The sequence below is a fragment of the Pristiophorus japonicus genome, chromosome 4, assembly GCF_044704955.1.
Source record: "Pristiophorus japonicus isolate sPriJap1 chromosome 4, sPriJap1.hap1, whole genome shotgun sequence".
NCBI lineage: Eukaryota > Metazoa > Chordata > Chondrichthyes > Pristiophoridae > Pristiophorus > Pristiophorus japonicus.
This window is the reverse complement of record NC_091980.1, coordinates 212918072-212941115: the sequence shown is the minus strand read 5'-3', so window position 1 is coordinate 212941115 and position 23044 is coordinate 212918072. Positions and strand designations below refer to the sequence as shown.

The following is a 23044-nucleotide window of genomic DNA, read 5'->3' as shown; positions in this document are numbered from 1 at the left end:
CCCATTCCCCATGTCAAAGAGTGAGGAGGAGGACTGCTCCCAAGGCTTCTGTCAGCACTGCTCTGAAAAAATTCCAAACAGGAGGTACATAAGAATGACACAGATTGACTTGCTCTCTGATCTTTGCTCCTTTCTTTTGAGAATAACTTATCTCAGCTTGACACCGACCCTCTGATGGTCCAGAGAATTTTAAAGTGTAATGGGCTGCGAAATCATGACAGATAAATGAGCCAAACATCATAAGTATAGAGGATGCAAATTGTGTTAATTGAACACTGACCAACTGGTAACTAGTGACATAATAACACAGCAATGACACAGGGCTATTGCTCATTCATGTCAAAAAAGAATACTTTGCCCGCTGAAAGCATAACTCTCCCAAAATATGGCCTACTGTACATTGATACATTCATTTTTGACCACAGATCTAAAATATTTATTCATAGTTACAAGAGGACCATTTGTTTTGTAAGAATGCTTAATAAATAGTGTTAGGATATGTCTATTGCAATTAAGAAGATACATTCTAGACACTAATATTCCAAAATTGCAATGAAACACTTTTTAAAAAGCTTGTTAATCTAAAAATGTCCACGAGTGTTGATTCTGGTGGGTGGTGTTCAATTGATGCATACAAAAACATTTAATTAAACGCAACCACCCATGAATAAACACCCACATGACACTCTGGCTAGATTTTAGAATTCCTCCTCCACCTTCTGCTGACTAGTATACAATAAGAGGAGGTATGGAAAATCTCACAACTCCAATTTCAGGCTATGCAATGAAATATTAATATGACATGGAACAGAATTAAATAATGAAATAGCTCCTAGAAAATGTGCACAATTTAATTGACTTCATTTATGCTATGTGCTTGTTAAAGTAATAGCTGTTCAAGCAACAGTCGATGTCTGTGTACTCTACCTTGGAATTGAAGATAGGCTGATAGATTGAACGCTGATGCGGATATGTGTGCAGTCCTTTAATACACCAGCCTATCTTCAATTCCACAGTACAGTACACATGAAGGTTTACTGTTACTGTTTGATCATCACTTTATGAATATTGAAGAAACACACAATATCAAGATGAAAAAAATTATATTACAACTAAACAGTTATTCCTGAGCCACAGCAATCTGAATTCCAGGCAAGCTTTAAAATTGAGCAGTTTTAGCATTTATCATGTTTTTCATATTGGTCACAGTCAATTTGTTTTGTTAAAATAATGCCAATAACTTTAATGTATCTCTTATTAAAATATTTTAATTTTTTTGATGCAAACAATTACTGCAGTATTGCAGTTGAGTCTGTCTGAGCATCTGGGAAGCAAACTTATATTGTAAAGAGCTGCTCTAACAGTCTTTTTTTCCAAGGACAGTTTTAATTGTTCAGACTTAATACCAAAAAGGAAATGTTAATGAATATCCTTAGGGTCAAGCAGAAAGGTGCATTAACAAAGGAATCATTGAACTTACACAGTTCATGGGAGAGAAATGCAATATCTATATCAACACACACACACTAGTATCCTTGACAACATATAGGTGAAGAATAGCTAATAAATTCTGTCTAATGTACAGTACGCTTTAAGTTGGAGATAGACATCCCTGAGTGGCTTTATGTTAGCAGTGCAGTACAAGAAAATGAATGCTGTATTACATTTTCCATGCCTTCTTTAGTACAATAATGATTTCCCAAGTAAGCAAACAGATCTTAGACTCTTAATCAGACCTCTCATTAAATTCTGCACCTCCTTCTCCTGAGAAAATTCACATTTTAAACTGCTCCTGCTTTTGCTCATCCATTTCGGCCCATAAGAATATGAAATATCTACTTTAAAAATATATAAAAAGGACAAAACCACAAATGTGAAACTTCAATTAATTTAAAGCCCCAATCAGTAAAGAATAAATCCTTAGCAGATCTAATTACCAGAGCTCTCAGAAGACCTCGGCAGACCAGCCAATCTTCCTGCTGTTTGAACAGCTTGATGAACTAAGGGACTGATGGATATCAAATCATTTTGTTTAATTTATAAATGGATTTTCCCCTAATACTTAAATTATCATCAGTACAACACCATCAAAATGGGAACATCCTGAATGCAAAGTCTGTAAGGAGTCTGGAAAGAATCCCAATGAGCAATGTTACTTTGCTTCAATCCCCCATGATTTATCTAATTAAACAGTGAGGGGGAAAGGCTGGATAAAATTACTGCACACATTGCTTTTGTAAATGCAAAGTTGTATCCCTAGCTGGTGTGCCGCAGGTAGCATAAAGATTGTACTTCAAAACAAAAACAAAAAGGACAACTACCAACATTTTAAAAAAGACTATTCAAAAGGTACAGTGCCAAACATGAGTGTCACAAATTGCAAACAATTGTTACCATTATAATTTTAATACTCTTAATTTAGACCAATTTATTTCCTACATTTTCCCAGTTAAATTATTGCACGCTTGCCCAATCAATTCTGAACATTTCAGCAGTAATATTATATGGAATCTTAACTATCGCTAGATCTATGTTTCCCTCTGGTCTTCACATCAGTAAATAGAGCTCAATCATTTCACAAAGGCCTTGCCCTCAACCTTGCCCTTTTCTGCTTGAAATTCCCACCTGGCTCAGGGGTCTCAGACTGTGAGGACGAAGATGCTGAGCTGGCTCCATCCTCTGCGGTACCCTGTGAGAGAATGCCTCGCCCTGGGGGAAGTTTCATGCCCAGCTGCTCTGCCATCTCCACATGGTCTCCAGGGTGGACATAATCAAACACACTGCTGCCTGTCAGTTCCACCTGAGGGGGCAGAAGTTAAAGTCTAACATCAGCATTCACTTTTCAATCAAATCCACAAATACTTAGAAAATAATGATTATTAGTTGCTACCTTAGAGTTGCTGATACTGTGATAGACCATGCTTTGCTTACTGTATATTAAGCCAGAACTTTTGCAATCACATTCAGACTCTTTTTTTAATACATTTTTAAATTTATTTTATTAAACTAATAATATCCCAGAAACAAAGTTTACAAGTATGGATTAATGAACAAGTTCTCCTTGGTTATCATAACTCCATGTAAATAATCCTCACAATCTATTTTCCATTCTTAAAATGATATGAACATAAACCTTATTAATGCCTTTTATAGAGAGGAATTTAGGAGATTTAAATTAGTTTATTAAGAATCATCATTCATTAGTGCAAATTACTAGTGAAATTCCTCATTTAAGAGCACTGCATTCATTAGTTAACCAGATATGCTATTTTCAAGTTCTGGTTGAAAGCTTTATCTTGAGTAACAACTTGTAAATTGTAACAGTCAGACAATTTTCAGACCATATATAAATATATTAATTTAGTTCTCAACTTCAGTTTTTAAGTAAGCATATTGTTGCTATTCGATTGGTTATTATAACATAGTTCTTGTCTTATGAACTTCCAATTTGATGAGTTCATTAAACATTAAATTGACAATATATTTGTATACATGTTCCTTAATATGAAAATTATTTTAGTAAACAGCTATTGCATCATTTCTATCGTAAATACCCCATGAGACCAATGCCTGATAATAAGTTTTTCATTAATCTTCTTTTCTGCATCATAATGGTAGACATATTCTAATGATGGTGTCAGTCACAAATATTTTTCCAGAAACTATAAAATTAGAGTGGGTAAAAAATTCATGTCATTATAATGTGACACATTTGTTATCAAGACTGAGAGTTATCAACCATGAGGGATTGCACATTCATAGACAAGTCTTAAATTAACAATTGCCTAAGTGAATAAACATAAATTGGAGTTAGCACAAAGTTTTTGTCCTTTAAAAGTTAGGAATGCTATCAATTAGTGCCAATGAGTTGACAATCAAAGTTACTGAAAATAGTGCTTAAATTATGTCTCTTTTTTTAGGATTGTTTAATACCTCTTCTGAAAAGAGCTTATGTGTGCTCGTTTATGGTTCTTTGGGTATTGGCATCTTCAGATACTTCCCCAATGTGACCATTATACATAGGTGAGACTGGATAATGAGTATTAGTTGGGGAGGGGGGAGGATATCAAAACTAACCTTAATGTTCAGATAAAAGTTATTAAGATAGTGTACCACAAATGTCTTGTCCCACGACCGCCCCACCCCCCCACCTCCCCACACCACAAAATTGTGGTCATGTGATAAAATTAGTAGCAGTAAAGCCATCACATTTGTCGTTGTGGTGTGTTCTGCTACATAAGAGGGCAGTGAGCATCTGAACAGTCGCAGCTCATATATCTCCCCAATTTTCTTTCATGGTTCGACCACTAGCAAATTGCCTTAGGTGAAACAGCTCCTTTAATTCATTCTTTCTGCAGACCATTTTACAACCAAGCTGGACCTGTACTTACAACATTACATACAAGGCACTTTCAAATCGAAAGAAAACGTTATTAAAGAACAGCTAATTTTATAATTATATGTATTCCATTCTGCTTAAACGTGACACCTAGTTTGACATTTATAGCAGAAATACATTGCACATTTATGCAATGAAGAATTTATAGTACAAGAGGTACCATCAGATTTTTTTTCTTCTATTGCTTGCATGAACTTAACTCTCAATTATGCCAGTGTAGTCGCAGTAATACATTGAAATTTTGAGATGATTTAAAAAATGTTATACTATTGGAGGCTGTGGAACCAAGAAGACGGCAAATCAAAGCACAGATTATTAAAAAGAAGCAATTTGCATATGGGATTCCAATCATCAGAAAAAATATTTCCCTCCTTTTGTCACAACTAAATACCTAATTCAGGAGGAATAGCCACAAACTGTACAGAGAAAAGATGTATTTCTGTTCGTTAGTCAAAATAATCACCTCTAAGGAGACAAGTGTATGATCTAATTTCTGTGCTCAACTCAGTTCTTCAATATTTTTGAAGTATAAAGGTTCAAGATTCTGTATTTTGTGGCTGCTGTGAAGTGTTTACATATTGTGTTTATCCTGCAAAAAGTTACATTGCCATTTTCCCCATAGTTTTGTACATTTTGTTATAAAAGCTAAAACAATGAGTATTCAAATTCCCAATTGCCTGTTTCTGTTTGTTAGTTTCACACGCTCAATTTTATATTGATGATTTACCCTTCACCGTGCATCATTCTGATGACGATTAGGCAGCTTGGTCCCAGGCATTGCCAATGCGACTGTGCAATCAGTAACTTTGTTAGATATCCACCAGTAGAATCAACCTTAGTAATCCCTTCCTCTCTCTCTCCACCTTTCCATATGTAAGCACCTTGCCTTTGTGCTGTATCTCCTTGGCTTGTTTTGACTGAGGCTGGAAACTTGTCATTTGGGAATCAACTGTGTGAACCTGCATCTAGCCACTGTCTGGAGCTGGGCATTTGTACACCATGTGTATTTTTTGGTTTGTTCATTTACTGAGCTCTGGTCTAATTTTACAAATTGATTTTGAGTCCTGTGGGCCCCATGAAAACATCACACATAAATATATCCAACAATTGTGAATCCCAGAAATGCACACGGGTATGGAAAATCATGCTTATTATTAGATTTTGAAATATTTGAATCCAAAGTCTCTGAAGTTTTATTTTTGTATCTGCAACAAAGGAATACAATACATGGAAGTAAATTTTCATCTTCACCACTTGGGTAGTAATTTGGCGGAATGGATTGCCCGCCTGATTTTCATTCCATTGAAATCAGTGAAAATCAAGCGTATTCTATAATGGCTGGATAATCTGTTCCACCAGCGTACCCTCAGAACTTGAATGATTCATGGTTGCTTAAGTATATTAGTACATGCTACTAACGAGCCCATTTGTGGTGATTATAGTTGTTGGAATGCGATATATAGGGTTTCACAGTAAATAGGCAGTGGCTGCCAGGTAACTGGAAGAGTTCTTGGTTTAGAGGATAGTGAGATAGAGTTGGGTGAATGTGTGTTGCAGATAGATAATGGATGCCCTATCTGATGGGATTCTTTGCCCACTATAGTAACCGTCAGAATTTCAAAACAGTCTTGGTAAGTTTTCAATGCTAACCATATTACCCTAGCATCAGTGGCTCAATGAAAAATACTAGTTAAATCAGTTGTTAGGAGTTTTATTGATCAGCTGGGGCCAAACTAAAAAACACATTTTCATTATATACCCATGTCTGTTATTCAAGGGTATCTGAGAAGTAATTTACACTCTTCAATTCTGTAGCTGTGAAACTACAGGGTGCAATCATGAGGGCTATACATTGCAAATAATCACTGTTGCCTATTTTAAAACTGCCATATTATCCCAGCCACAAAAACCTAATGTGGTGTATGTAGCACACAAATCACTGACTCCACACGGTCTGGTGTAAATCTAACTGCTGTAACCTTCGTCCTTTATTGTTCAGCTCCAGAGTGCCTCTCAGGTGTGGTGGTCAGCCTTATATAGCACCTGTTGCAGGTACTACCAGGATTTCCCACCACAGCGTCCTCTGTGGTGTGGCATAGTGCTTACATTACATTTAAGGTACTGGGACGATACACACATCATTACATAACATCACCTTACCCACCCCCACCAGGACACAGGACAACGATACACACATCATTACATAACATCACACTTGTCCAATGGAAGGCAGGTGGGCATAGACAGTGCGTTAGTATGGTACATATTATCTGGTACATTAACTGGTTATTGACTGGTAACGGTTCTTTGATTTCCTTGTTAGCCGTTATCATTAATTGTACTTCATCCATTATTTTACACAAATACAGTGGCCATTCAGCATTAAAAAAGTAATTCTTATTATAAATTCACTATCTCACATTAACATAGCTCATTTTAGACTCGCTCTGCCTTACAGAAGTCCTTTGTGGGGACCACCTCTTGGTAAGGCCCTTTTAAGACTCCCGGGTGCATTTCCTTTTTAAGGTGCCATCTTTGATGCAGGAGGATTCCACGAGGCTTCTCCTTGGGCGCCGCCATCTTTGATGCTCTGTTGCTCCGACACGATGCCGCCACCATCTTCTCCGCCGCTCCGGATGCCCTCCGCCGTCGCAGCCTCTGCTCCCCTCCGCTGCCACCTGACATGCCGCCTCTCCTGCGGCCATCGGGCCCTCTCCAGCGGCCGCACTTGCCGCGTCCCCCGCGGCCTCCGTAGCCGCCGACCTCCAGCTGCTGCCGCCGCCCGACACTAACAGCTCCTCGGCAGGGCTCTTCCGAACCGCCGGCCATCCTGGATCCCTCGCACCCCGCCGGCTCACTCCCCCCCCCACTAGGCCCCTCTGTGCAGGGCTGCTTGCCTGTGGGGGCTGAGGCTGCAGGATCTGTGTGTGAGGTCCGGGGCTGGGGCTTGCTTGTGGGGGCTGGGGCTGCAGGATCTCGGTATGAGGTCCAGGCCTGGGACTTGCCTGTGGGTGGACTGAGGCTGCAGCTCCAGCTCGGTCGGCGCTGCTCTCTGGGGACCCGGGGCACGGCAACACCCCGGGGAGCAGCAACCTGTGGAGTGATGAAGTCTTCCCAGCTCCCACGAACCGTTCCCATCCACCTCCGGCCGAGGAGTGTCGGCCCATCGCCTGCAACGACCCACAGAGGTAAAGCATGCGTCTCGTCCCCTTGGGATATCTGCACCATCGCTCTGCCAAGAACAGGTATCAGTTCCCTGGTGCAGGTACGCAGCTTCACCATGACCGGGACCAGCTTGGGTCGTGCAGCTGGGTTAATCCACATTTTATCAAAAGTTCTCCGATTCATCAACGACGGACCCGAGCCCGTGTCCACTTCCATACTCACAGGGACTCCGTTGATTTTTACTTCCCTTATCACTGGGGGCGAATCGTCGGTGCACGTATACAGTCCCAACACCTCATCTTCTTCTACCTGCTCCCCGCTGAACAGTAGATCATCCCCCATCTCCTCAACCACATGGTGAGTCTGATTTCTTTTACACATACGCTGAAGGTGGCCTTTCAGGTGGCAGGTGTTGCACGTGTACTCCGCAAACCTGCATCGGTGAGCCCCATGGCTTCCTCCACAACGCCAGCATGGTGCTGCTTGATTGGCCCCCCTCAGCGGACTCTGAGTTCCAGGATCCTGAGGTCCGTGCTCTCTGCCCCGGGCAGAGCCACGTTCTGCAGTTTTGTCCGTGGTGGGCGCTATCCTGTGGACAGTGCCTGCCAGGTTCGAGACTGTGTGGATTATTTGCTTGGTGCTGCAAGTCGAGGTCATATATGCCCCGCTGATGGTGATGGCCTTTGTCAGAGTGACTGTGGGTTCCGTGGCCAGCAGCTTGTGAAGGAGGCCCTCGTGGGCAATCCCCATAACGAAAACATCCCGCAAAGCATCGTCAAGGTGTGCGCCAAAATCACACAGCGCCGCGAGTCTCCTGAGGTCCGCAGCATATTTGGTGATATCCTGGCCCTCAGGTCTGCAGTGATGGTAAAATTTGTATCTGGCCGTGAGGATGCTCTCCTTCAGTTTCAACTGGTCACGAATGAGTTCAGTCAGCTCCTCATATGATTTGTCCCTGGCGCTCCCAGGTGCCAGCAAATCCCTGACGAGACAGTAAACCTCATCTCCACAACTGGAGAGCAATATCGCCTTACGCTTATCTCTCATTGCGTATGTGTCCTCCGTCAGGTCGTTTGCTGTGAAGTAGTACTCGAGCCTTTCCGTAAAGGCCTCCCAATCATTGCCCACGGTAAAATCCTGTAGCGAGCCCAGAGTAGCCATGGTTATGTGGAGTTCGTCCGCTTCCTCGTTGCCAATGTGGTGTATGTAGCACACAAATCACTGACTCCACACGGTCTGGTATAAATCTAACTGCTGTGACCTTCGTCCTTTATTGTTCAGCTCCAGAGTGCCTCTCAGGTGTGGTGGTCAGCCTTATATAGCACCTGTTGCAGGTACTACCAGGGTTTCCCACCACAGCGCCCTCTGTGGTGTGGCATAGTGCTTACATTACATTTAAGGTACTGGGACGATACACACATCATTACACCTAATACGTATGCACATTACAACTGCAGCATCAAAAAGATAAGTTTCAGCTTGATCCTTTATGGATTAGCCAATTCTTTTTCATGTCTACCCAGCTTTGCAAATTGTGTTTTTCCCCAGAGACTGCAATCCGCCACAGTTTAATAGCAGAACCAAAACTGCCAACAGTTAGCTAAAAGCACAGAAAACTATCACTTCCATAAAACTAAGATAAGGTTTGGATTTCAACATTGTCTTGCAAGATGCTACATTCAATGATCACAAAATCATTTCTGTCTTTGGCTGATTTCAGTTATCAATAACACAAACAAGACAGAATAGTCTAAGAACAAAGACAAATATATTTGTGATTGTTTTGAAAGAAAGCATTTATTCCCCTGTTGTTATTTGATGTCTATTTATTTTAACATAGCAATACTTAAAACAAATATATTGAACACTCAGCTCCTTCAAGAAACCTAGGGAAACATACAAGCATTTGTTTAAACTTGTATTAAAATTGTACTTATTTTTTTTCTTTTTAAACTGCTTCTAGTTTTATATCAGACAAGAGAACTTACAGTAAATGATATGGTTTATTTTGTCATTTAAAACCATTTTATTTTAACTGATATAATAAACATACAAAAATAAAGACAGCAGGGAGAAAGGTGAATATAAGACCTTAAAGAAACATATTAAAAGTTTAGTTAAAGGGAGAAAAATTAATTTAGAGTTCAGATTAGCTGTAGATACATAGGGGTTGAAATTGCCCCGCGCTGGTTTTGGGGCGCATAATTTGAATTAAAAGAAAATTATCGCCCGCCGAGTTGGGCTCAAATCACGCGGAATTGGGGTCATAGAGCAAAAAGAATGTGTGGTGCGGTAGTGGGGTGCATCTATCAGCGCCGAGCTGAGCACATCAGCATGGCGCTGATGTGCCGTGTCACACCAACACGTCACAACGTCCCTCTCCTTCTTTTAAAGCGGAGGACCTCTGCAAACTCTGCAGCCGCTTTAGTGGTGCCCACTGAGCCACCAGGGAGGGTGTCGACCGGGCCAGCGGGCTGGCACCCAAGAGGGTGTGCCGGGTTGCATGTCGCTGGCCCGGTCGCGCTAACGGCCACCATTGTTGGCTGACACAGAAAAGATGGCAGAGCTACCACCTCCCCTTTAAGGGCGGCCGAGGTGCCCCAGCCACCACAGCTTCTCGCATCGCCCCACATGAACCCCGCGGAGCGCAAAGGGGTTGGCACGGGGCAATAAGGGGTCAGTGCGCACAGCGATGATGTCATCGGTGGGCTAGCACCACACCGGGCCGTTAATCACCTGGCATGCCGCGAAGCCCTTTTCGCACGCTGAGCCCCGGGGCAATTCCGAGGGGGGGGAGGGGTGCTCTGGCTGCCACACTTGGGCGACTACCCTTTAGTGGCCCGTTAGCGCCTCTCGGCAGCACTAACGTGCCTTTCTCAAAGGGGTAATTACGGCCCCTTAGCATTAGCAAGAAATGCTTTCAATACTAAAATATTAACAAGTCTGTTGCAGAAGAACCCTGAAGGAAGCAAACAGGGAAGAAATAAATCATTCTAGTACAAGTTGAAGGATGTCATGTTAAAACTGCATTTGGCCAGTGTCCAGCTTGGCCATAAACTACTCCATCCAGTTTAATCAGAGACAAAGGAAACATTCAAGGATTAAATTATGAGAAACATCTGGAGAAGATGGGTTGTTCAGACTTGGGAAGAGAGGGCCTCATTAAGGGAGATAAGATAGCAAATGGCATAAAAAGATATATCGGGAACACTATTTCAAGTTAAACCATGACAGTGGGACAAACAGGCACAGTTTCAAATGAGAGAAAGGCAAATTTAGGACTGATGTCAGTCTGATGACATTTAAATGGTGATCAACATGTGGAATGCACTTCTAGTTGAGTAGCAAAGGCAAAAAGCTTGGAATCATTTAAGTTGCATACCAAAATGGGGAGGAATGGTAGGTTTTACTGGCCAGGTGAGCTCAGATGGGTCATGTGAGCTTTCTCATCCAGATTTATTTGTGAACTTATGAAATTGGGACAGTGAAATCCTGATTTTAATTTTTATGTGAAAATGGCTTGAGTAATGTCGTTTAAAAAGGGAAAAAACAGCCCAGATTCACCATTAGCCATGCATCATCTTATACACACTCTTGTTTGTCAGCCCATATGGGCTATTATATTTTACATTTTATAGTACAACTGATGGAAATAGACAACTCCACTTAACTTTGTATATACATCATATTACATTCATTTGGTTTACTTACTGAAAAGATAAAACTCTTAAAAATATGAAAAAAACTCTAGAATAACTTAAAAAATGTAGAACATATGTGTGCATTGTCATTTCTATGAATACAAGATCTAAATGTATTATGAAATCCTGAAGATAATGCTGAAAATGCCAAGTACTATCTTCTTTGAATCAGAATGCTCGTAAATTTAGTGGGAATGCATTAACAGCACAGACGACTATCAGAATAGAATAAAGATAACTGACAAGCACCTTGGACGGCAGAGTGTTCTTTCAAACATATAATCCAATGCAACCTTTCGAAATTCAGCTCTGTAGCACACAAACGTGGCTGCCTGCTCTTTCCATTGTTCAATCAATTTAAACCATGTAGTGATTTCCTATGTACTGCAAAAGACAGAACACTGCAATATTCATTGCTTAACAGCAGCAAGAGGTTTACACAATTTTAATTCTGGATGTTAGAAAAGAGGCAGGGATTATTCTCTGTCATTTCTCAAAAGCACTCAGCTATCTGGTTAGAACTTTGCATTGGAAATGAGTTTCATCAATCTGACTAGGGCAGGGTTAAAGCCCTTAGCAACATGCTTATTTTGTAGAAGGTCACTCAATAATAACTTCCTTTGCCCTCCAAGCTTATTAAGACTGACTGGCATATATTAATAAAAACACCTGATTTTCAGACCATAAAAGTCAGACACAGACTTATTTTAATTTTAATATTAAGAAAGGAACCCTTAATTAGCAGGGTTTCAAAATGTCAGCTTCTTCTATTAGCTGTTCTGGTCCATCAAAGCCATAATCTGAACTGTCAAATTTCATCACATGATAGACAGTTTTCTGGCTGTCTTTTTTTATATGGATCACACTGACTGAAGCCATGTGATTCTGTAATCATATGCCTGAATATCTCCACACCAAAAATGTCTCTTTTAACCAGCCAAATGCTGAAATTTGTTATTGTTATTCTGAGAGAGCAAACCGTGGACTTTTATATTATACTTTGGTGTTTAAAACTACAATAATCAGGTGGATTCATATGGAAAGCTCAGCTCTGAAACTCCTGGCCGAACTTGATACAGTTGTTACGGGAAGATCATTATTTAAACCCAACGACATGTCTAATGAGGCTATTTCTTTCATCTCTAGTTTTCAGCCGGAATTTATAACAGAGCAATTTTGATGAGAACACTTTGGCATCAGACTTTTCTTGCTCATTTATAGTTGATACATTCTCTTGCTCCTCCTCTGCTTTAAAGATTCCAAGCTGCTGTCTCATTTATAACAGCAGCTGTGTAATAAAATGGATTGTTGATGCACTTGATCTCAGCTTACAAAAGCACTTAGTCAGTGTTACACACCATGATAAACCTGATAACAGGACATATGGATCATACAGTATATAGTATGTCATTTGAGCATTTGCTGAATTAAAGATAAAGGCAATTTCCATTAAGGATTCAAATTTAAGTGCATTTTTAAACAGTTAAAGATGTTTTAAGTTCAGTTACTTGAGTGTTTTTTTTAGATGTGTGAACAAAACCTAATGGCTTAGACTCAGAAAATGAGCTGGAGAGGAGCAGATACTCTTCCATGTGTTACATTCAAGTCAGGTTTAATCTTGATGTTGCAGAACCTTTGTTGTATAGAACTGAGAATGCAAGAAAATAAGGTATTACACCATAATCAATTATACTTCCTTGAACACTGCAGAAAGATTCAAATGATTTAAATCTCGAGCTTGAGCCAGTCTGGGCCACAAAAGAGATTACTTTCGGACATATTTTACTTCTATTTTACTAGTTTTTCCATAATGGACTATGCTATTCTCAAATTATATTTTGTATAAACATAAACAGATGAGTCTGCATTTAGTGGTGCATTACTCTATTTATATTATTAGTGAGTTATGAAGTATTTCATACAATAGAAATAAACCCAGTCAATAATACTGTGATACATCTTTGCATGTTATTTATGAAAAATAGGTTTTACATTATTTTTTCAACTTTTCTAAGGTCTCATCATACTTGTGCTTGTAGTTGTCATGATGGTGAAAATGCACGACTGTTGTTATTTTGTGCTAATGTAACTGGGCACAGGGTTGTTCAACTTTGTTAAAATAGAGCAGCATACGGCAACAACTGTGAGCATTAGCTACTCACATGTGAATGATCAGTTTTCCTTTGAAGTTAAAGAACAGTGTGATTTATGAAATAATGCCAACAAACATGTAATAATACGAAGTGTTACAAGAAAGGCTCAGACATACTCATATGGTACATACTTTTGAGATAGTCTGAGAAAAAGGAAAGTGTTTTGGTAGGGGATGGGATAAGAAGGTTTTCACAGTCCACAAACCCTCCACTTAGAATTTGGAAAAGGAAGTCTTTAGCCAACAATATTCTCCTTTATGCAACTGGATGTGAAGAATAAATTAATTTTTAATTTTTAACATTTCCCTTGCAATTGTCCCCTTTAGAAACAAAGCACTCATATCATAATATAAAAAGTAAAAAAATGCCCAATCTTGTGGGCTCATAAATAGTGCAAACCATTCTGTTGTAGTGAATTTCTGGTAATGTTATTTTGACACTTGACTGACAAAACTTTTCATTTTTTGTCATTTCTCCTCAAATACAACCTCCCTAGTTCATTTTCTGGATGCAATAAAGGCAGACTGAGTTTATATGAAGCAATCAAGAATGTTTTACATAAGGAAAGGGACACATAAAAGTCAGTGTATGCAGCAAATTATGTACACCCCGAGTATAAATAGCAACCAATTTCAAGTATAAGTAGTGATTCGATTACACCACGATTTTACTTTGAAAATGATACTCAAGGTTGCGTGAGTTTAAGATAATAGTTTGCATTTAGATTGCAAGTATACTCGGGTCAACTTAATTTTGAAGCAGCATCTAAGAATATAAGCCCTATGAATGGCAAGTGATGTTGAATCATTTTAAATTAATAATAAAAATGGTGTTGTAAAGGAAAGGGTGATGTCACATTGTTGTGTACCGCATAAAAATAAAACTACTGCACCACTGCTGCTGAACTTACAGAGAGTATAATTGGAATTTTATCAGTCATGTTAAAACCAGGACAGGGCAACCACTGAATTTTATGGATCATTGTGGGGCTAAAATAACAATGATCAATTGATTTAAATACATAGTATTTGTTTTTTAAATTGTACATGCCTACCTGAACACGCACTAATTAGTATTTTGTTGAAAGGTGGACAGTAGTTGTCGTTCTTAACAAAAATAGTCTCAAATAAAGCCTCTAAATAGTTACTGCCTTCACTGCCTTTTAAGCATCTACGGTGCCATTTCCTAATTTGTAACTTTTTTTGTTGCAGTGGTATAGGTTTCATGTTTATATATCTAAAATTTATCCAAGAAGGATTAGGCTGTCATATTGGGAACCCACACTGCAGTTACTGAAATCCTATAGGACTGTGAGTCCTTGTCAGTGTCAACGACCCTTTAAACTGAATTCAAACCTAATCGCTAACAAAAAAGAAACAGAAATGATGCAAATCATATTAATTTCAGCATATCCCCTGTGTGCTGGGTATAAACTACTGCCTAATTAAATATTTTTTAACGATGTGAGTAATTTTTGCCAAGGGGTGGATTCAGGGGAAAATTTAATATGAGATCACAAAAGCTGTTCCCAGCGTTGATTCTGTAAATTAATGACTATCTGCCTTATGATAAAAGCACACTGCCAAGAATGAAAATGAAGTCCGTAAGGCTTAGTCTATTTGCCTAATAACCAAGTGTACACAGAACAAAAGGCTAAAAGAGTTTGGAAATTTTCCATTATATTGTACCCTGCTCTGTTGCCTGTATAATCCATCAACGAGTGGTTCTAAATTAGAAATCGTATATAATTTTATAGATTTATTATTACTACATGTACATTTAAGTACCTAAATACTGCTACACCCTCTCCTCCTCAACATGTTTCACTAGCTGAAGCTAGTGACATACTGGCTACAGTTTCAAGAGCGCTGGAGGCCTCTCTGCATCTCACTCAAGTATGTGTGAGCGTGATGTGTTTGTGAGTTCAATGACAGAGGTTGGAACAACCTCGGATCTGCACTGGAGAGACATGGACTATGTACAGTAGGCACCTCAAAGCACTGGAGAAGTACCACCAACGTTGCCTCTGCAAAATCCTGTAAATCCATTGGCAGGATAGGCGCACCAACATTCTTCTCAGACCAATATCCCCAGCATTGAGGCATTGACCACACCTGATCAGCTCCAATGGACGGGCCACATTGTGCGCATGCCCGATGCTAGACTCCTGAAACAAGCGCTCTGCTCCGAGCTCCGTCACGGCAAGTGAGTCCCAGGAGGGCAGAGAAAACGTTTCAAGGACACCCTCAAAGCCTCCTTGAAAAAAATGTAACATCCCCATCGACTCTTGGGAATCCCTGGCCCAAGACCACTTAAAGTGAAGGAGAAGCATCCAAGAAGGCGCCGAACACTTTGAGTCTTTTCGTCGGGAGCATGCAGAAGCCAAGTACAAACAGCGGAAGGAGCGTACGACAAACCAAGTACTCCACCCACCCATCCCTTCAACCACCACCTGCCCCACCTGTGACCGAGACTGTAGATCCTGCATTGGTCTCATCAGTCACCTTAGAACTCATATTAGTGTGGAAGCAAGTCATCCTTGACTCTGGTGGACTGCCTAATAAAAAGAGTTTGTGAGTGTGTGTGTGAGCGTGATGTGTTTGTGAGTGTTTGTGTGTGTTGTGTGTGTGTGTGTGTGTGTCTGTCTGTCTGTTTGTGTGTATGGGGGTGTGTGGGTGAGTTTATGTGCGTGTGTGCATTTGGATACTGAGTGTTGGCATGTTTTACAATTGTGAGGAAATCACAGCTAAGCTACATTCCACATGCAGACTTTCCTGTAGTGGGTAGCAATCAACTGCGGGAACCCTGCAATGATTTTTTTGTCTCGCACAGACTGAACCCAAATGCTTGCCCCTTTGCCCTGATAGAGACCAGCTAACTCAGCACTGACCAGATATCCAATTTATGACCTTCCTGTCTTAAATTGCTCTGTACCATACCAGGCTGTGCATGATGGGAGCAAGCTTTTATTCTAGTTCTGCATACTTTTCAAGCCTGTAATAGTACACATGCTGCAATGATCACACTTAGAGAAGCTCAAATGACACAAAATCAAGTGGAATTTAACAGCAGGACCTCATTGTGATTCTTTTCTTCTGTTTCCCGCCCTGCAGCTAGCCAAATTGTCAGCCTGGCCAGCTGCTGGGTGGGAAAACCAGCAGCAGGAGGCTACAGCTATGGGATGGTCTCCGCCATTCGGGAGGGGGAGGGAGGGAGTGCTCACAGCTTGGGGAGGGAGAGAGACCACTATGCGGGGGAGGGAGCGAGAAATCAGGACTGGTGGGAGGAGGCCATCACACGAGGGAGGGAAATATTAGAGTTGGGGTGGGGGGGTGGAGAAGGGGAGGCCATTGCGCGAGGGAGGGATCAAGAGTTTGGAGCTGGGAGGTGGGGGAGGCCATTGCACAAGGGTGGGAGCGAGAGTTTGGAGCTGAGGGGAGGAGGCCATTGTGTGAGAGAGGGAGCAAGAGACCGGGACTGAGGGGAGGAGGCCATCGCCCGAGGGATGGAGCAAGCGATGGTAACTGAGGGGAGGAGACAATCGTGCGAGGGGGAGAGTAAGAGTTGGAACTGGGGCACACACCATTGCACGAGGGGAGGAGTGAGAGATCAGGACTTAGGGGAGGAATGCCTCACTTGCAATGGCTTCTCTTCCTGCTCCCACATCGTTACCTCTGTTGTCCCCGAAGGCTCTATCCTTGGCCCCCTCCTAGTTCTCATCTACATGTTACCCCTTGGCAATATCATCCGAAAACACATCATCAGTTTCCACATGTACACTGGCGACATCCAGCTCTACCTCACCTCCACTTTTCTCGACCTCTCCGCGGTCTCTAGACTGCTTGTCTGACATCCAATTCTGGATGAGCAGAAATTTTCTCCAAGTAAATATTGGGAACATCAAAAGCATTGTTTTTGGTCCCCGCCACATTCCATTCCCTCGCCACTGACTTCATCCCTCTCTCTAACATCTGGCTGAGGCTGAACCACACTGTTCGCAACCTTGGTGTCATATTTGATCCCGAAATGAGCTTCCGACCACATATTCGCAGCATAACAAAGACCGCCTATTTCCATCTCCGTAACATCGCCCATCTCCACCGTTGCCTCAGCTCATCTGTTGCTGAAACCCTCATCCATGCCTTTGTTACCTCTAGACTTGACTATTCCAATGCAGCTCTGGCTGGCCTCCCATATTCTACCCTATGTAAACTTGAGGTCATCCAAAACTCGATTGTCCATGTCCTAACTCACACCAAGTCCCATTCACCCATCACCCCTGTGTTCGCTGACCTACACTAGCTCCCAGTTAAGCAATGCCTTGATTTCAAAATTCTCATCCTTGTTTTCAAATCCCTCCACGGCCTCGCCCCCATCCCCCGACCCCATCTCTGTAATCTCCTCCAGCCTCATAACCTCTCCAGAGATATCTGCGCACCTCTAATTCTGGCCTATTGTGCATCTCTGATAATTGCTCTACCATTGGTGACTGTACCTTCTGTTGCCTAGGTCCCAAGCTCTGGAATTCCCTCCCGAAACCGCTCCACCTCTCTACCTCTCTTTCCTCCTTAAAACCTGCCTCTTTGACCAAGCTTTTGGTTACCTGCCCTAATCTCTCCTTCTGTGGTTCGGTGTCAACATTTTTTGTCTCAAAATATTCCTGTGAAGCGGCTTGAGACATTTTGCTAGATTAAAGGCACTATATAAATACAAGTCGTTGTTGTTGAGGAGGCCATCATACGAGGGGGGAGCGAAAGATCGGGACTGAGGGGAGGTGGCCATTGTGTGAGGTGAGGGAGCGACAGTTTGGAGCTGCTGGGGTGGAAAGTTGGCCATCATGGGAGGGAGGGTGCGAGAGTTTGGGGCTGGGGGATATCTGCGATTGCAACAGTGTGAGTCCGAAGGCTTCCTTGAGGGAGCATGGGGAGCACTCATGCTATCCTGACCCACAAGGAGTGCTGTAAAAGGCACTTACCTTCTTGAACCGGCAGCTCCCACCTCCCTTCCACTGCCAGATTTCCCGAGCCCTGGGAAACCAGCGCGGCAACTATTAACTTTGAATCAGGCTCCCAATTGCACTGTGGGAGCCAGATTTAAATATGATAATATAAAAATGGCAAACAGCAAGTACTTGGCAGATTGAGGATGTGTTCCCCATTTAAAATATTTTAACCCCCATCCCCCCAACTCTCTTCTGTCCATCATTGACCGGGGGAGGGGGGGCGATTAATATCAAGGCATTTATCTCTAATTGCACCAAATGCAATATTCTAATGTAGTTTATGATAAATGTATCTCACACCTTTGATGGCTTAGTCGGTAAGTGCCCACCCAATTTAGAGATTAACCATACAAGCCAGCATGGCGTCAGGTTCAATTGGTGATCTGTACTGTGTTAACTAATCTCAGCTGCAACAGCTATTGGAGGGGAAGGCTGCAGCTGGTCGATGCTGCTAGACAAGGGTGAGATAAATCATTCAGTGCTCTCATGTATGACTACTAGAAAATGCACAAAAATATGAGTTTCAGGTGAGGGCAGAACTGGATTTAGCTGTGATTCCCCCCATTGCTAAACAGCCCACCAAGAATCAACAATCTAGATTCATCACACATGAGGAACATGCATCTAGGCAAAGTATCATAGGGTGGTAAGTGCCCAGAGATCTGTACCCCTGCATGATTCAACACCTTCCGAAGAGAGGAGAGAAAATGGGTCAGGGAAATAAATAAAAGATAAAATAAGACCGCTTGATTGAGTCAGCTATAACAGAACAATAAAAACTAACCATTGCTGCTATATCACGTATAAAAGTTGAAGGAGTAATTTTTAAAATTGTGATCGTAATCTCTAGTTATCACCATAATTTTTGCAAAGAGCTGGTGCAGTACCTATAATTGCCAGTAGATAGCTTCAGCACCCTTTGAAATACTCAATTACAGATATCTAGTGGTAGAACAGTTCAGCACAAAATGATCCTAAAATGCAAACTCAATGCAATTCAGCGTGGATAAGTGTAAAATAATTAGTATGGGACTAAGGAACAAAAAGAAGGAGCTTTGTTAAATAGAACAGTGGTAAGTGGTGCAGTGTGCAGATCACAAAACGATCTAAGGATTACAGTGCATAAATCAATAAACCCATCAGCGATGTTTTTAGCTGCATTAAAAAAGACAAATAAGGTGCAGGATTGTATTAGTAGAAAGCTGGAGTACAAAAATAAAGTAGTTGTACCGTTACTGTAAAAGGCATTGGTTAGACCCCATCTGAGGATTGTGTGCAGTTCTGATCACCTAACCATAGGCAGAATGAGTGGATACAGATTAATCTGTATATATGATTCTAAGCGGTGAGGAATTAAGGAAGTTGGGATTGTTGTCTTTGGAAAAGGGACGACCTAATTGAAATTTACAAAACTTGTGAAGGAAATTCACAAAACTGATTCTGATAAATTATTCCTGTTGGTGATGGTTTCCCAGTGGGCACAACATTTCAAAAAATGAAGTTAGGAGTAAGAAAGGACCTCAGGTGAAACCTTTTGTTTTACCCAGGAGATTTGTGGAATAATTAACCAGGGAAGACCAAGGAAGGAGATAGTGTTCATGGGTCCTGTAATGTATGCACCTGTGAGTATGCTCACAGGTTTGTAGAGCTGTTGACTGCCTGCCTCTCTTCCGCGCCTACATCCGGGCCAGGGTGTCCTTGGAGATGGAACATGCGGTGTCCACCAGTACGCTCGCGGCCTTCCGCGAGAGGTGGGCGCCGGAGGGACTGGAGTGCATCATCACCCCCGGCAACCAAATTTTAATTTGATTTTATGTTTTAAAGTTTAATTTGTTTTAATTGCCGGTGTTTTTAGTGTCCCCCTCCCCTTTTATAAGGGGCACTTGGAAAAAAAAATTGGATTTTAGTGCCCCCCAAAAAAAACAACAAAAAAAAAATACAAAAAAAACACAAAAAAAAGGAAAAAAAAAAGGAAAAAAAGAGGGCAGTTATAAGTGGCTGGAGGGGGGCACTTGATTTAACTGTTTTTGTTCTCCAATCAAAAGAGTTGTAGAGCTGTTGACTGCCTGCCTCTCTTCCGTGCTTACATCCAGGCCAGAGTGTCCCTAGAGATGGAGCACGCGGTGTCCACCGGTACGTTCGCGGCATTCAGCGAGGGGTGGGCGCCGGAGGGACTGGAGTGCATTATCACCCCCGGCAACCAAATTTTAATTTGATTTTATATGTTTTAAAGTCTAATTTGTTTAATTGCTGGATTTTTAGTGTCCCCCTCCCCTTTTATAGGGAGCACTTGTAAACTTTATGATTTTATTGCCCAAAAAAAAATCACAAAAAAAAGTGGGAAAAAAAAGGGCAGTTGAAAAGTGACTGGAGTGTTCCCCAGATTAGGGGGCACTTGATTTAATGTTTATTTTGTCTCCCCCCAAAAGAGTTGTAGAGCTGTTGCTCAGCCCAACTGCCTGCCTCTCTTCCGCGGTTACATCCGAGCCAGAGTGTCCCTGGAGATGGAGCGCACGGTGTCCACTGGTACGCTCGCGGCCTTCCACGAGAGGTGGGCGCCGGAGGGACTAGAGTGTATCATCACCCCCGGCAACCAAATTTTAATTTGATTTACGTTTACTGCCCAAAGTTTAATTTGTTTAATTGTGTCGGTTTTAGTGCCCCCCATCCCTTTAATCAGGGGGCACTTGTATTAATGTTATCAACTAAAATAGTTGTAGAGCTGTTGCATTGTGAGTGGCTTAGCCAGTCACGTGATGTTTTCAAGACTCAATAAAACCCCAGCCAATTGGGTTAACGTTATCCAATACAAGGTATGCAGTTGTGAGATGAGTGGATGAACTGATAATGTGTCGTGTGATTGTTAAACCTTTGTTAATAAACCAACTAGTTCTTAATAGCAATGTGTTGCTATGAATTCTTAAGCAAAGGGATGCGGAGGGGAACGGGCCAGTCGGAGGCCCTCCTCGTAGGACTGCTCCTGGGCCTGGCCAAGGTGGTCATTAACAGGTCCAAGTAGCAGGGGGGGGGAGGGGGTCGTTCACCCTGACTCTCTTCCGCGGCTACGTTCGCACCTGGGTGTCGCAGGTGGAGCACGCGGTGTCTACCGGTACGCTTGCGGCCTTTCGTGAGAGGTGGGCGTCGGAGGGACTGGAGTGTATCATCACCCCTGGCAACCAAATTTAAATTTGCTCTGTTAAAAGTTCCCTTTCAAGTTTTATTTGGTAATTTGTGGATTCTAGTGTCCCTTTAATAAGGGGGCACTCGGCTTTATCTGTTTATTTTAAAATAGTTGTACAGTTGTTGCATTGTGAGTAGCTTAGTCAGTCACGTGATGTTCACAAGACTCAATAAAACTCCAGTCAGTTGGGTCTATTCATCCACTATAAGGTATGTAGTTGTGAACCTAATGGATGAGCTGGTCATGTGTCGTGTGATTGTTAAACCTTTGTTAATAAACCAACTAGCAATGTGTTGCAATGAATTCTTAAGCAAAGAACCCATGAAGCATAAACATTACAGGTCCAAGAGACAATTGGGTGAGTTTCTGGAAAGAGAAGGGATTGAGGGATATGATGAGAAGTTGTGTGTTTCAAGTTGATCGATGAAAAAGAGCATGGTTCCTAAAAAATTTTATGCTCTTAAATTCTACAACTTCAACAGAGTTTTCAGAAACCTACTGAGATGTTTAAGAATACATTCTGTTTTTTTTTAAATTAGGGAAATATTTTATATGTGATTGCGTGTGTATGTATGCATATGAGGAATGATTCAACCAATAATTTAAAAGAATTGCTTCTTTTCATTTAATGGATGATGACCCAGTGCTATTTCATGATAAAAGTGCAGATTCATCTAGTAAATGTTTATTTTCTTTTTAACAAAGGTGTGCTTTTTATCCACTGTAGCAAATGTATTACAGATATTACAGTATCTTAACAGTTTGTTAGGGTCAAACTTGACATAACCAATCACATGCAACAGTGATCACATGACATATAGTCTTTAACCTACAGCTTTTTCATCCAATTTACATTTATAAAAAGATTTTACATAAATTATTCAAAAACAATGAAATACATCTAGAAAAATTCTACTGAGAGCTAAGAGAAAAGAAAACTAGAACAATTAGCTTGGAAGGGCAAAAGTGTAGAATTTCTCCCCCCAGCCTTTGTCTAGTTTATCAAGCTCACAAAGCCCCCTTAGATCATTTTAATCCACCGTGGCTAAGTAGTTGAATATGTGATTCAGATTGCCTCTGAAAATTCTGTGCTACCAATCAGCTTTCTGACACCACTCTTCTCTTCAACCTTCAGATACAGTGACAGCAAAGACCAAAAGCCAACTCACAAAGGAGCAACGAAATGGCAAACTCAGAGCACTCTGTATTTAACCCTCAGAAGAATGGTTTTCTCGACATTTCCTGAGAAACCCAACTTTAAACTCCAAAATATCCACTCCGCTGTCCTAATCATGGTTATTTTGTTCTGAAACACTATCAAACACAAGCATTCCCTCCCTTTCAAACAAATAGGGTTATTTAAGTTCCTAATAAAATGCTTCTATCAGTTCTTCCAACCACAAACATAAAGCTACGCACTGCAGCAAAAACAAACACGATGCT

At 41.4% G+C, this 23044-nt stretch overlaps 1 protein-coding gene across 1 annotated transcript in view; it reads right to left on the bottom strand.

The window, feature by feature from the left end:
• LOC139263260 (neuronal PAS domain-containing protein 3) overlaps positions 1-23044 on the bottom strand; it is a 1415846-nt gene that overhangs the window by 145333 nt on the left and 1247469 nt on the right. Inside the window, exon 6 of the mRNA XM_070879060.1 lies at positions 2626-2800. Within this exon, the coding sequence (XP_070735161.1) occupies positions 2626-2800 (175 nt within the window). The remainder of the gene's footprint in view (positions 1-2625; positions 2801-23044) is intronic.